This window comes from Triplophysa rosa, linkage group LG12 (assembly GCF_024868665.1).
Source record: "Triplophysa rosa linkage group LG12, Trosa_1v2, whole genome shotgun sequence".
NCBI lineage: Eukaryota > Metazoa > Chordata > Actinopteri > Cypriniformes > Nemacheilidae > Triplophysa > Triplophysa rosa.
In genome coordinates, this window is record NC_079901.1 from 14,223,332 (window position 1) to 14,238,021 (window position 14,690).

Genomic DNA, 14,690 nt, shown 5'->3' on the forward strand with positions numbered 1-14,690 from the left:
ACTACAGCTCCCATGATGCTTTGGGCGAAACTCAGTGTCACGCTGCGCTGGTGAGATAGCTGCTAACCAAACGCTAGTGCAGACAGCTGCTAGCTATGTTTATTTGACCAGTGTAGGTCAATATCTTAAAAAATGAGCTCTTCAGACGAAAGGTATAAAGGGACTAAACGACCCGCATCTCCAGACGAAGTATGTGCTTTCCGCCATTGTGCATATTTAAATGCTCCATAATAATTTACACTGATGCGCACCAGTAGTGTTAGCAGATTGTTAGCAATGTTGTTTTTAAATGTTGGCTGCATGCATAGTTGTAATATAAGTTGTGTATTGCATGCTTTTGCTTTAGTACTTAGTGGTTAGTAACTTGATAATTCAAAGAATAGCCGTTTTCTTCTGCATTGACACATTTTATGCGGCACATTAATGGCTCATTTGAATCTGATTTCGATCCAGACAGGATCCACACAATGGTCAACAGCAGATTTGGGGACAAATGAAAGGAAGCAGAAGTTTTTGAGGCTGATGGGAGCTGGAAAGGTACATGAACTTCCAATGCTTTTGTTTTTTTATAGGGTTATATAGAAAACCTAGAAATATATTAAAAATTTGTGAATTCCAGGCCTGGAAAATAATAATTTCGGAAGGGTCTGATAGCTTTCTAGTTACGAATAGCTTGTTGTGAAAAAATCTCTTAAGTAAGATGTATTTATTGGTCATAAGGTGCTGGAACCCTAGTTATCGAATACATTTCCAATAGAACATTTTAATGTGCTGCTTGAACTTAACCACATAATCTTGCTTTTATATATCAACAGAAAGAGCACACTGGACGCCTTGTTATTGGGGATCACAAATCAACATCCCATGTCCGGAGTGGTAAGTATACAACAACAGCAGTGGTCTCTACAGCGGAAGTGAAATGTTGCTGCCAGACTGAAGGGCTGAAAGGTCACGAGAGTGACCTCCCATTGACACTTAAAAATCCCCCAGCTGCATGAGGAGTGCCCCAGGATGACATCCTGTACACTTCCTTTTTCCCTAGATGCCACATGAGAACAAACACTGTATAATAATACTGAATAAATAACAAATATTACCTGCAATGTTTTGTTATGTTTCACATAATGAAGGTTACAGCTTTTAAATACAGAAAAATTACTCATCCAAGTGATGTGTCATTGCTAAATACTTGCGTTCTATTTGATTACCGGTTTTCTCTAGGGGTAGAAGATCGTCAAATTAATGATGCACTTGAGCAGCAGTATCAGCAGGGTATGGATGGGAAACTATCAGGGAGGAACAGAAGACACTGTGGTCTGGGGTTCAGTGAGGTACAAGCAATGGAATAATACTGAAATAAACGTTTTCGTTGAAATTAGATAAAAAAAACGATGTGGTTTGCATTGGTTTTAAAAACATCAAATTTCACACTTCTCAAATCATACAAAGCCTTGAATACTTACAATATGAATGCAGCTTTGATAAAACTAATGATAACTATTAAATAATAAGAGCAGACACTGAAACTCCAAATGTGTGCTCATATCAGCTGTTCATTTTTTCTTTTTGCCAACCGCTTTGATTCATCTTACAGCCCGACCCACCAGCTGAGAGTCCGAGCGCTGTTGCGTCAGAGGAGCAAGCCAGTTCAGAAAAAGCCCCTGAGCAACCATCAGAAAAACACAAGGACGAGAAAAGCCTTTCATCTCACACAGAGCTCAAAACACAGGAATCAGAGCACGATCGGCAAAAAGACTCAAAGGAAGATGATAAGAAAAAGGGTTTTAAAATGTCATTTGTAAAAGCCACATAAATGGATTGGATACATGTTTATCAGGTTTAGATTTTGTTGTAATCTTTTGACCTCCCACTGCGAGTGAGAGCACATTTTTATTTTCTTGGATTTGTTTTAATGTCATTATGTCTGTACCTAATTATTTAAACTTGCTTGGCCTTATTGAGCCACACGGAGAACTGTTTCTTGTCCCCGAATTGAAAGCAATAGTACACCTAAAACTTTTGCTCTGCTTAGTCAGTATGATTTCAGTGGCATGATGACTGAACCTCCATTTTTGGGTGAACTATTACTTTTAAGCAATATCGATAAAGATTTATCAAGTTTGGAAAGCAAAGAAATTTTCAAAATGTCTACTCTGTGTATTAATGGTCTGCAAAATATGTCAATAAAGAGTAAAACTGTTATGTGATCAGATGTGAGATAATAAAACGTACGATTTTGAAATAGGTGTGAGATGCATAAACTGCAACTAAATCTGGAAATACTCACTCAAAACCGTGTACTATTTCAAACCTTTATAAATGACATCCAATCATGTTTACTAACCTTGTAATAGAAAAGCTCTATAGCTGACTGCTGTTATATTTTATAGAGTAACTTGAAGATGGTTTTGTTAAGTAAAAGTGCATTTTATTTCAACAAGTTCATAACAGTTTATTTTTTGTTACACAACACTGCAAACAATGAAGTACCTCAAGTCAAGATTACATGATTTGTAATTCAAATTACAGTAATACCATGCAAACGTTGCAAATGCATGTTTAGGAAAAAACATCGGGCAACATAGCTGGTAAAATGCACAAGTAAATAAAAAAACATTAAAAATATTTCATCTTAAATACAAAACAGTTTTATTTAGAGAATGAATGTGAATTATAAATATTTGGTACAAAAATCAATCTTTGGGCATCTCAACATGTTTTAGTTCCCAGACATGGCTTTGGCTGCAAAAGAAAACAAATGTTTTCAGGAAAAATCAACATCATTGGACAGCACAAGAGATATTCTATTAAATAAATATTTATATTTATTGTATAATGATGCTTTCTTATTTTCTCACCTGTGACCTGTTTCCTCTTGATGGAGGCCTCTGAGGCCAAAGCCAGAGGTACACTCATGATCCTCTCCTGCTGTTGAAGCGCATGATCCAGATCACTGAAATCTACTTGCTCTCCATCTACAGACTTCACACTGAAATGCAGGAACAGAAGCTTTATTGTGTACACTAAACGGATCCATTTTCATCTACTGATTTCTCACTCTACTCTCATACCTCGACCTAGCCAGAAGACTTTTTATCTTTGCTACGTTTCGAGAACGAGCCTCTTTCTCCTCTTGACTCAGGTCTTCATCCAGATCCATGTCCATGAGTCTCTTTGGGATGGGCACTTTCTGTGGTGTAGAGATCTGAGGTGGGGCAGATCCAAGCCAAGCTCAATCACGTGGTTTGGGGTTTTAAAAAATGAAGCACTCAAATATCACTGAAGATTTCTGGAACATACCTCTCGGATAATGTCAAACTCAAAGTCCACAGGATCCAAATCATCTTCTTTCATTGGCCTGGCTCGAACCATCAGCCATTCATCTGATGCGGGCCGCTGTTTCTCCTGCCTCTGCACTGTACGTTTTATTCGCTGCAAATAAATGTCTTTCTCCCAGCCCTACTAGGGCAAAAACAAACAATATACCAGCACTTAGACAACATACACCATAATTCACCAAGATGAGGATCTCAAACATAATATGGAACTTTTCACTGTCAGACGGAGAATATCTCACAGATGTTTCATGTTTTAGTGGGGTCTTCTGTACTTTTGTGGTCACAGTAAATGGTGGCGGTGAAGAAGGACAAGATGTCATTACAGACATTATTACAAATAATCAAACCCATCACCAAATCACAACATGCTGACTTGCAGGAGCGTGTAATTTGACAAAAGTATACATGCATACACAGATTTCAAGTTTTAAAAAACACAATCATGCAAAATCATTTATTTCCCACTCACAGACATGACATTAGAGGAATCAGTCAGAGATACTTTTCACATAGTCACACTGCAATGAAAAACAAGGTGTTTCAAGTTTCTTGTTTTATTTGTGCTATTAGTGCAAACTCAACATTAGAAAATGAAGAGATTATGAGGTGCCTTCAGAAGTTGCTGTATTGATGTAAATACCATTATATTTATATTACAGAATAGCATATATTCCACTTGCACCACAGTTTCTTGTGATTTAATAAAGGTTATTCACATCAGCGTATACAAATAATTTGACTGTACTCTTACTGCCTAATGACAAACAGTGATGAAGATGCTGGTGATGTTACAGAGATCATGAAATAGATCAATGTGGTGGGGGGGGGTATTTATTGATAATATTGTCACTTTGAAACTTTGGTTAGGAACTGAAACATCTCACTCTTTAGCAGCTATTAGAGAAACAACAAACATTACTTTTATTTACAAAGTGGTATGTGAGTGTTTCAGTTTTCAATCTATCCTAAGTGACTCACAAACGGTTCTTTTAATGAAAGATTAATGGTTTAATAGGGTTAGTGTGTTGTCCCATGAATCAAATAATCATGTGACTACGTCTGTTCTATTGCTGTCGTCTACCTCTGAACTGAGTACTGCCTCCGTTTTCACATCAGAATTAAAGTGATAGTTCACCCCAAAATGACATTTCTGTCATCATTTACTCACCCTCTTGTCATTTTAAACCTGTACGACTTTCTTCTGCAGAACACAAAAGAAGATATTTTGAAGAATGTTGATAACCGAACAGCAACGGTACCCATTCACTTGCATTGGTTTTGTGTCCATACAGTAGAAGTGAATGGGTAAAGCCGGTGTTTAGTTCCCAACTTTCTTCAGAATATATTCTTTTGTGTTCTGCAGAAGAAAGTTTAAAACGACAAGGGGGTGAGTAAATGATGACAGAATTTTCATTTTCGTGTGACCTATTCCTGATTGTTTTCCTGAATACAAAATATATGTATATAAGTGAAAGACAAAAGATGGGAGCACACAGTGCCATTTTGGCCACGATTTTGCCATCTGAGACAAATTTTGAGAATCCTAAAATATTCCTATGCTCCGATCCATAAATCTTGTGTATTTAATCTCTAGTTTGACACCCACAGCCATTGAATGACCATTACCATAAAATAAAAAAATAAAAATATTCTGACAGTGTCAATTTTTTTTCAAAGTGCCTTGACTTCCCACTGTACCTGGAATCATGTTTGTATAATCTGGCAAACAACAAAATGTGCTCCCATCTTTAGAGTTCGCGTGCGACAGAGACACCCCTGAATGCAGCATCTTTTTTTTAAAAGACACTGATTCATATACTATATAAAAAAAGAAGAAAGTCAAAACACCAGTAATCTCCTGCTGATCACCCTGATTAATATAAACTAAATTGTGGTAATGCATTGATGGATTGGCCAAATCCTTTCATTTTTAACATTCATTCTGATCACCTGAGAAAACAACAACAGTTGCTAATCAGAGATCTTAAACGTTATTCCTGCCATTAACAACCTGATTCACAATATTAATAGTAGCAATAAGTCCATTTGATTGTATGAATGAGAACATATTCTCATGGCCAATCAGAAATGCTTTACCACATTTCGGGCAATAGTTATAATGTGATTAGTAACAGATTTAAATGAGTCTGAGAGTATAGCTGAAGCAGGATGATCCGACACTGATGGTTAGAATCAAGAGGCACTTGACTGATTTGTTCTGCTATAGGAGATGATTGAAAATGACTGCACACAAAAATACCTTCATGCCCTGTTAAAAGTGCTGTAAGCGAATTCATTTATTACATGGCATGTAGAAAGTCTACCTATTACTCCACCCCTCCCTTTCAAAAGCATTACGGAGGCTGACACAGCACTAAGATGTCATCACGTTTTCATTTTCTTTGCAGAAGGAGATAACGTATTTATGAAACGAGCTCTGTAGAGCAGTTTGTCCGTTTAGGGCTACTGTAGAAACAACATGGTGAATTCCATGCAAGGGGACCCGTGGTGTATGTAGATAGAAATAGCTCATTCTAAGGTAATAAAAACATAATGCTTCATTGTGTAAGGTCTTTATACACCTCTGAAGACATAGTTATGTATATTATATTGCATTTCTGCCAATAGAACCTGCAAAAAAATGACACATTGGAAGGCACGTTTTGCCTGTCGATCATTTTGCATGCTCACAGGAGCCGAGAGCAGTTTATCAGTTTAGAACACTTCACGTATGCTTGCGTCTAGTGGGCGGGGTTTTAAAAAGAGGGGGCGTGTGTAATTCAGACAGTCTCGCTTACAGCACATTTAATTACTAGCAGTAATTAATCTGTTGTTAATATAGAGACAACGGGGTCATTTCTTCCCATCATATTATATTCATACAAAATATAGCTTTACAAATTATGTTTAGAAAATAGATTCAGATTATTCAATAAATAATTTAGTAAATGAACATTTGACAAAACGTAAAAAAATCCATTATGAGAGATCAGAAAGGCAGTCAGGGAACGTGTTATCCTTCTCTCTTCACATTTCAAGACATTCAAAAGTCTGCAGGTGAAGCCAGAAATCCACTGCAGGAGACACCAGGCAGACATTCTGGCCAATCGAGCCTGCAGCATGGCCCCGCCCACCCACGGCCCGTTACTGTAAAGCTGTGCTTTATTCGTTGGGTAAAGGGTGTGTTAGCATGTTAGCTCTCAGTGTCTTGGGGCCTTAAGGGGGAGGGGCATAGCGAGGATCCCTGTGTTTATTGGTTAGGGAGTAACGTACTGATCCTGGGTCAGAGCCGACGGGCCGTCCGGAGGCGCGGGAGCCGATGGACTGTCGCTCGCCCTGACTCAAGTTTCGTTTGCGTTCGCGCACTAAAGCTCTCTGGTGCCTCTTCATCCTCTCCAGCTGCTCTTCCACGCTCATCCTCGCTCTCTGTGGAAGGTGATCATCAGGCTGAGATTCACCTGAACACAGACGCTCCAAGGCACTCTTTGGTCTTTCCTGGATAACAGAGACAAAGAGTGAGGGAAGAATAGATTATTATATATATTTTACAGTCTGTGTATTGTACGGTAAAGACATTTTAGACAATATTATTGGAAACAAGGTGCTTGCCATTGTGGGTAACGCTGAATCTCCTCTCCTTTCTGAACAGGAAGTCAAACTGCTGGATTGATTTATTCTGGAGGAGGAGCCTGACAAACCTAAGCGATCATGAAAACTTTGTACTGTGATTACAGGAGGTGAAAGTTGCGAGTATAGATTAGAAAACGTTATTTTAGGCTAAACAAAGTGTGACAGAGACAGCCCTGGATCAAAAAACTGAAGCAATATTGATTTATTTGTCATTAAGCTATGATACCAATTTAGAGAAATGTAACTTTTACAGCTCAACGCATGTCTTTGAAATGTCTTACCTCTTCTTTGAAAAGTCAGGTAGCCTTGGTCCACCTGATCTGATCCATGAACACTCCAAGGGAGCTCTGGTTCACTTAGGTAGGATCTCAGCTCCACCTTAAGTACAAAGATTTGAGCTAATTTACTTTCAAGCAAACAACTGAAACTAATTAACCAAAGTGACTTTAGAATTAACTTAAAGGAGTAGTTCACTTTTAAATAACCCCCCATTGACTTTCCATAGTAGGAATAAAAAATCTGATGGAAAGTCAATGGGGGCTTATTTTGAAGTGAACTACTCCTTTAAATCTCAAAGATAAAATCAACAAACATCCACCAGCAAATCAATCAGAGCAACATTCAGCAAGAAAGATGAATCATTTGAATATTTTTGTTTAAAGGTACAGTGTATGCAGTTTAGCGGCATCTAGCGGTGAGGTTGCAACCATTGCAACCAACGGCTCACTCCACCCTTCACCCCTTTCGAAGCACTACGTAGGCTGACACAGAATTGAGATGTCGTAACGTTTTCGCTTCTTTGCCGAAGGATCTTGGCTGGGCAATGAAAACAGATCTGACTTGTGCGTGGTCAAATTACCCTGCAATCTCCGTTCACGTAGTTGTAGTTGCTTTCACGGTCACGTTTCCTCTCATCAGACTGACGCTTGAGGCCACGTACTGAAGTGTGTCTGATGACTGACGTTTCTTTAGGGAGGGGAGGGACAACCGGGGGTGTGTCCTCATCATAGAGAAGGGGCAAAGGTGGTCTGGGTGGAGCATAATCATCTTCCTGAAATACAATATTAAGCACTTAAGCAAACTGGTATCCAATTCAGATTTCATTCCATTCATTTATTTGAGACCACACACCAGTTTTGACACAGTATGCTGCAGGGGAAATTCATTGTCCGGGGGAAGTGATAATGGACTGGAGGCAAGACTGCGCTGGGGTGAGCGCACCTCATCTGCTGCTGGGGTAATGCACCGAGAAGGCACTGTCGATTCTGTTATTGAAGGCACAAGTTTTCTCTCTGGACACAAGAATTCACATGCACACCGTGTAACGGTATATAAGTATATAAGTCATGGATGTGAAAGGCCCGATTTAAAATATATGAAAATGAAATTTGTTCCCTGTGCTGTACGTACAGTGTAACTCCCCCTTACCTGGGTTTTTTACAGAGTCTATAGTGATTTTGAAGGTTTCTTTGGTGGAACTGAGTCCAGAGATCACATCTTCTATTCTCCAGAGCTCCTTTCTCAACTGAGTCTTCTCCTGAGCGCACACACACAGTCAGTCAGTCTAGAAGTCTTCATAATGCACGTCAGCGAAAGCTTATGGCAAATGTGACTCTAAATATAAGCATGCACTGTACACAACATCTATACTGTATACCACAGTAAGAAACGAGGAAAATGGTCACAAAGATAAAAAATGAAAGCGAGACCTGAAGGGAAGGACACGTATTCATCTCAGCCTGTAAAAAGTTCCTCAGCTGTTCCACTGACTGCTCCAGTCTGCTGTATTCATCCCATGCTCTCTCCATCTCCTGAACAAAACACGCACATATGACAGCTTTTCTGCACCAGTAAACCATTTACTGTGAGTGTGTATTTTGGTCTTGTTTTTCTTGCAAACGTTACCCCCCTAAACACTTGTGTCTAACATTAGATAGACCCCCAAACTCATGCTATTGGAACCGATGTTTCTAAAACAAAAAGCATGCTTTGATAGAGAGTGTTTGTAATTTTGCAGGAAATAAACGTACTTATATACATCTTAAATAGGAGAAATGTTAATACTTCAATATTTAAAAGAACATACTGACATTTCTAATGTAGACACTAGTTGCATCTCAATTCAAAGGCTGCGTCCTTGTCGACCGCATACGTCATCGAGGTTGTCTCATTTCAGTAAAAAAAATTATAAAATGAACATTTATTCCTCTTAAGCTTAATAATTGTAGGTTCATTCTTAACTTGAATGTAACGGCTGCCTTTCTGAAATAAACCCTGAACAAATGCTTTTGGACGCAGCCTTTAAATTCAAACACAGCTACTTTAGCCCTTGATTTGGTAAATGGTAATAAGATGCTATACAGTCTGGGTGAAATACACCGTACAACTACAGTCTACTCACCGTTGCCACTCTAGACATGTCTGCTCGAATGTGGACCAGGTCCTCCTGAAGGAGGCGCTGTTGGTAGGCGATCTTCTCGGAATGAGCTGGCTGGTCCCGGTACTTCTCCATCTGCTGGTGAGACACATCCAGAACAGACTCCAGCTTATCCTAAAAAGACAGAAAACATGACCCTTTATACATTCCAACAAAACCAAAGGAAATGCTTAGTCTATGTAATGACATCTGTCTCACCTTATCTTCCTTCAGTCCGCTGAGTCTGAGCTCAAACTCCTGCAGGATTTTATTCTGTTCACACAGTCGACTCAATGTCACCTGTAATGGGACACAACGCTTTATTAGTCGTACTGATATTGACTGTACCTAACACTTAATAAAACAAGAAATTCAATTAGTCTTAAAATATAAATAAAGCTGTTTTACTGTAGAACCAAACAGAAGCTTCTGAAGTGTTATCATATAATCATATAAATGTAAATCACTTTAAAATGACAGCTAAATGGATATTCATGGGATTATGCAATACCGATATTCTTCTCCATACTCACATCCACATCACTTTCCGCCACCTTCACCGGTTTAGTCAACCGTGCTTTCAGACTCTCATTTCCGCTCACCTGTGGGGCGATTCACAGAAAGACCTGCTTGAGTCATTGCTCTATAGACACAAACACATCTATTCAACACTACTGAAGCAAGACCAACACTGTACAATGAAGACTGTGAAAGTCACAGCGAGAAGCTATTTTCTCCATTCAAACGCATACATGTAAAAGCGGAGGCTCCTCTTAAAGCATAATGGTCAAATGGAGTCTCACGATCTATGACAACAGAAAACACCTGCGGGACATGAACGCAACGTTTCAAATAAAGCCTTCACAGAAAATGCATGGTAAACTCAAAAGAAGCCCAAGTTCATCAAATCTCAATACATAATTCAAATATTTACTTTGCTATAACTACAATGTTTCAATGCTGGACTACAGTTAAATTACTTCACAAGGTAGCTTTCACAAAACTGGAAATGGACTCTGCATGGGACATTTCAGCAGTAAATTCTACTACTACAACACGAGCATCATGCCATATACATTCACTTGCACATATATACATGACCAAAAAAGAAAGATATTATAAGACCGGTTACAAGATATTATTTTAGACTAAAGATTTAAAGATATAAAGGTCTCGTGAAATCTGCTTAGATGATGCCTGTCCCACACGCACGCACACACACACACACACACACACACACACACACACACACACACACACACACGCACGCTAAGATCATCCGGCCAATCCTGATCTGCCAACTCATAAACCCGACCACACACACCCATAGCACAAAGGACAGGGAGGATAGGCGTGCAGGTGCCAGGCTTGTGCCAACATAAAGCTACTGTATGTGCACCATGTTAAGCAATGGAAATGCGGACTCTGGATGCTGACAGTGCTTACGTTCCAGAGCGATCTCAACCCCCCCGCAGAGCAGGTTTGTAACACACTGTGAACCACGAGGATCAAGGGCTCTAAACTTTTCATCTGTGGCAAACGGAGATAGACAAGTATAGTCAAAGGAGGAGAGCGCCTTTCACAACCCTTGATTTAATCATTATGTATGATCAGAATTATAGTCATTGATATCATTCTAGACTACATTGGTCATTATGCCACAACTTTTAACATACTATGTATAAATATTTGTTTTAAATAAAGCAATTTCTTGATTCCTCGCCCCGGGTGAGGTTCCTGTGCTGTGTTAGTGTGTTAATACGAGAGGTTCAGAAGGAAAAAGGGGTATAGAGGAGTAGTGTGAGACAAGGAGAGGTCCCACCTTCAGATCTAAATATTCAAGGTCCTTCTTCAAATGCTTGTATGTGTCATCTGCCTGCAAGGAGACGAGAAACATTACATGGCATGATGTTTTAAGATCAAATTATAACTGCGTCCCAATTTGCACACTTCCATGCAACAAAAAAAAGCAAATTGTGTCTAACTTTGCAAAATGTATAATTTCCAACACTTATTGACCCTGTCTGTGGAAAATGATCATATTTTAATACAATTTCAAAACCAACTTAAAACAAAGTTTGGGGACCACACTACATGCAAGCACATTTTCCAACTTTTGAGCAACAGAACAGCATACTCATGTAGTATGCCAAAAGGCTCGGTTACATTTATAAAAAAATACAAGGCGATGGTAGGACAGCCAGATAAAGCTCCTAGCATGACATGCCATGCTATGATACAAAAAAGCAGCAGCAGAGCCCGACTACAGGTGCCAGCTGGACAGGACGAGTCCTGACCTTCACCCGAGACAACTGCTGGAGGTGGGCCAGCGCATCGTTGCGCACACCCGCCATCATGGCCTGGTGTCTCCGTAACTGGATGAGGAGAAGGGTGAGCTCCTCCGGCTGGAGCACAGGTTTGGTCAGGATAGAGAAAGAGTTACGTGATTATTTGCATGTAGATGCCTGATACTGCCATGAAGAGAAGAGGATTGGCTCCATTAACAGAAGAGAATCATTCTGATTGGTTAATGTGAACAGATAACCAAAATAAAAACATCCTGGAACTTCATCAGTTTATAGTGTGTTGTCCTTGTAATGCCACTCATAAATATTTGTTTTGCACTGCATGAAATATAATCTAGATCTGTATTTTTTATATTTAAACATTTTTAAAACAAGATCAATTTACTTGAAAGGAAACTACACAAGACCCGATTTTGTGAAATATTTTTTTCTAATTGAGTATTTTTTGTCTGTCCTGTTGAATTTATTTCAGTTAAATTTGCATTTGTGCTTGAATTAAAACACAGATAAAAACATTTTTTCCTTTTCCCTGCAAAAATACTGATTAAGAAAAAGTCTTAACTGCAACAAGAAAAAGCACTCAGTAAATGAACTAAATTGTTACACACTAACAAACAAATGGAATAAAAAAGTCTGTTGTATAATTGTATAATTGTGAAATACATGTCTTACTGTTTTTCCATGAAGGCTGGGTGCACTGATTGTGTGTGTGATGTAGCCGGACGTTGGAACTGATCGTCTCTCTATTGTTGCCGACTTCAAAATGATAAACAAAAAGAGAAATGCATTTGAACATGTTAAATAATGTACAAAAACAGCTCTTGTACTTTGTAAGTCAACGGCACTGTTAGGGCTGTGTGATATTAAAAAAATGTGATATGTGACAACTGAATAAAATCATCCTACATAATATATGTCCAACATATAAAGTACATTCTTTAAAAGTATAGCCTTGATATCTTTAATCTTTGACACATCCTTACTCAGTCAATATTGAAGACAATGTTTAGGAAGCTTTTGTGCAAAATAATGAAACAATCAATAAAATAATTTCAGCACCGTAAACAGAAACCTTGATTTCCTTTATTTGATATACAGCTGCCATTTTAAAATTATTTTCAGCTTTTCTGAAATTACCATTTATAGTTATGTGTGATCATTTTTGATTCATTCTGTGAACTGCTAACAATATTTCTCCCAAATTTCAAATAAAAATATAGTTTATCTCTTGGCATTCATGTGCAGAAAATGAAAACTGGAGAAACAGTTTAATAACAGAAAAGATGCTTTGTATTTTTGAAGACCTCAAATAAAAGAAAACAAGTTCATATTCACCTTTAAGCAATATAACAGAATTTTTTTCATGAAGTAACCTGGATTTTTATCACAGTTTCATGTGTCTTGTCATGCTGTCAGAATTTCACATTGGTGCTGGATGACTTTGTCAATCCTGAGGTTTGATTTTTGTTGAAATTCAACGGACACTATAATATATCTATAAATGCTCATTAAATAAAAAAAATAAAAAGTCTCTTATTTTTGTCCTCTGCTTTATCTTGTAGCGCTATGCACGGTTGCACTTTTACTCATAAAAATTGTCCTCTTCATTAAGAAATTGAAAAAAAAAAAAATATATATATATATATTTGGCAGTGTTACATATAAGTCACATAAGTTTACACACTGTTTCATGTCACGCTTTTACAATCCAACAAATTTAACTTCGCACACTGGCTGTCTACCTGTATCTACCACCACTTGTTGTTCACCCTGCATATTTTTGTTGTAAGGTTGTGTGGTCGTCTGCTAACCTTATAAGAGCGTGCACGGTGAGGTAAGTTCAATGGTGGCACTTCCACAGCCGGCCGATCATCCAGAGGTTTGACTGTAACACGTCCTGCGGGCGTGTGGGGTCTGCGGGGGGACAGCATCCGGGGCCCGGGAGGTCCAGGTGGAGGGATATCCGCCAGGGTGGGGGGCACAGAGACGGAGCGAGAGACGTCTGAATTGAGTCTGGTGGAGGACACGGCGGTGGAGTAGTCTGGAGCTGGAGTGTATATGGGGGCGGTGGGGCTGCCGTGGCGAAACTGCTGGCGCTGTTGCCACTCGTAGAGCTGCCAAACCGTGTTTTCATGCGTCACGGGCCGCTGTAAGTGGTTAAGCCGGTCGTGGGAATATTTGTATTCACTGGGCAACTGGCGGTGGGCTGTGGGGGGGCTGTGCCATGGGGTTTTGGGTAAAGACTGGTACTTCTCTATTGTGCCGTACTTTGGATGAATGGGAGGCGTCCGGCGTGGGATTGTTCCATCGGTAACAACCAACCTGTGTTACAAACAACAAGTAAAATTATAATAATTATTTAATAATGAATGAATTTAATGTTTTGTAATAATACCATATTTACTAAATATTCCATACAACTTCTTTCAGTTTTATTCTTTAATGTAAAGGGAATCAAAATGGTTTTGGAATACAATTTAAGTTTCATGTTGATTTAAAGGCATGGGTCTTCAACCAGGTCCGCTAATTACTGTTTACTCACAGGCAACTTTTTGTAAAAAATGTAAAGCATGGGTACAGAAATAGTACAACCAATGTACTCTTTAAGCTGCGCACGTGCGTTACATCTGCATCATAAAAACCGGTAGGGCCTAAATCAAAAAAGTAATTAGGGCAGTACTTATCGCGATACCACCAAATCCTATTGAAATCAAGCTGGCTGCGATATGCAATGTGTCGATATTTTTTTAAGCGCAAGTTAGCTTCTCCGTGAAGCACGGCTCTGGGATCAGTAGGAAATGCTGCTCGATCTAAAAGCAGTGCGAGTTTGAGTCGTTTACAATGTGCATTTGAAAAAGCAACACCCGTCAAATATGATCATTATAAATATACTTTATTATCATAAAAATACCTAATGAGGCTTGAGTAACAGTGATAAAAAAATGTCTATAGGCATTTCCTAGATTCTAGAAAGTGTTATGATCTTCTTCTGCAGTGCGT

At 38.9% G+C, this 14,690-nt stretch overlaps 2 protein-coding genes across 6 annotated transcripts in view; one reads left to right on the top strand and one right to left on the bottom strand.

Moving 5' to 3' along the window:
* The first annotated feature begins 27 nt into the window (after positions 1-27).
* Positions 28-2,227, top strand: lg12h11orf58 (linkage group 12 C11orf58 homolog). Its single transcript, XM_057347508.1, has 5 exons — positions 28-189; positions 454-537; positions 816-876; positions 1,222-1,331; positions 1,595-2,227. Exons 1-5 carry the CDS (start codon positions 133-135, stop codon positions 1,811-1,813), a joined length of 531 nt encoding a protein of 176 aa, XP_057203491.1. The 5' UTR covers positions 28-132; the 3' UTR covers positions 1,814-2,227.
* Positions 2,228-2,478: 251 nt separating this feature from the next.
* plekha7a (pleckstrin homology domain containing, family A member 7a) overlaps positions 2,479-14,690 on the bottom strand; it is a 63,163-nt gene continuing 50,951 nt past the window's right edge. For 2 of the 5 annotated variants that reach the window (XM_057347507.1, XM_057347506.1), the window contains exons 11-27: positions 13,502-14,012; positions 12,363-12,446; positions 11,207-11,260; positions 9,918-9,986; positions 9,604-9,684; positions 9,370-9,519; positions 8,678-8,779; positions 8,397-8,505; positions 8,100-8,260; positions 7,828-8,019; positions 7,250-7,346; positions 6,948-7,036; positions 6,612-6,833; positions 3,301-3,459; positions 3,072-3,205; positions 2,859-2,989; positions 2,484-2,742 (exon numbers count right to left, since the gene is read on the bottom strand). In XM_057347507.1, coding sequence (XP_057203490.1) covers positions 2,720-2,742; positions 2,859-2,989; positions 3,072-3,205; positions 3,301-3,459; positions 6,612-6,833; positions 6,948-7,036; positions 7,250-7,346; positions 7,828-8,019; positions 8,100-8,260; positions 8,397-8,505; positions 8,678-8,779; positions 9,370-9,519; positions 9,604-9,684; positions 9,918-9,986; positions 11,207-11,260; positions 12,363-12,446; positions 13,502-14,012 — 2,368 coding nt within the window. In that variant the 3' untranslated portion in view covers positions 2,484-2,719. Of the gene's footprint in view, positions 2,743-2,858; positions 2,990-3,071; positions 3,206-3,300; positions 3,460-6,611; positions 6,834-6,947; positions 7,037-7,249; positions 7,347-7,827; positions 8,020-8,099; positions 8,261-8,396; positions 8,506-8,677; positions 8,780-9,369; positions 9,520-9,603; positions 9,685-9,917; positions 9,987-10,830; positions 10,915-11,206; positions 11,261-11,681; positions 11,790-12,362; positions 12,447-13,501; positions 14,013-14,690 lie in introns of all 5 variants that reach the window. The other 3 variants (XM_057347503.1, XM_057347505.1, XM_057347504.1) reach the window with 3 other exon arrangements.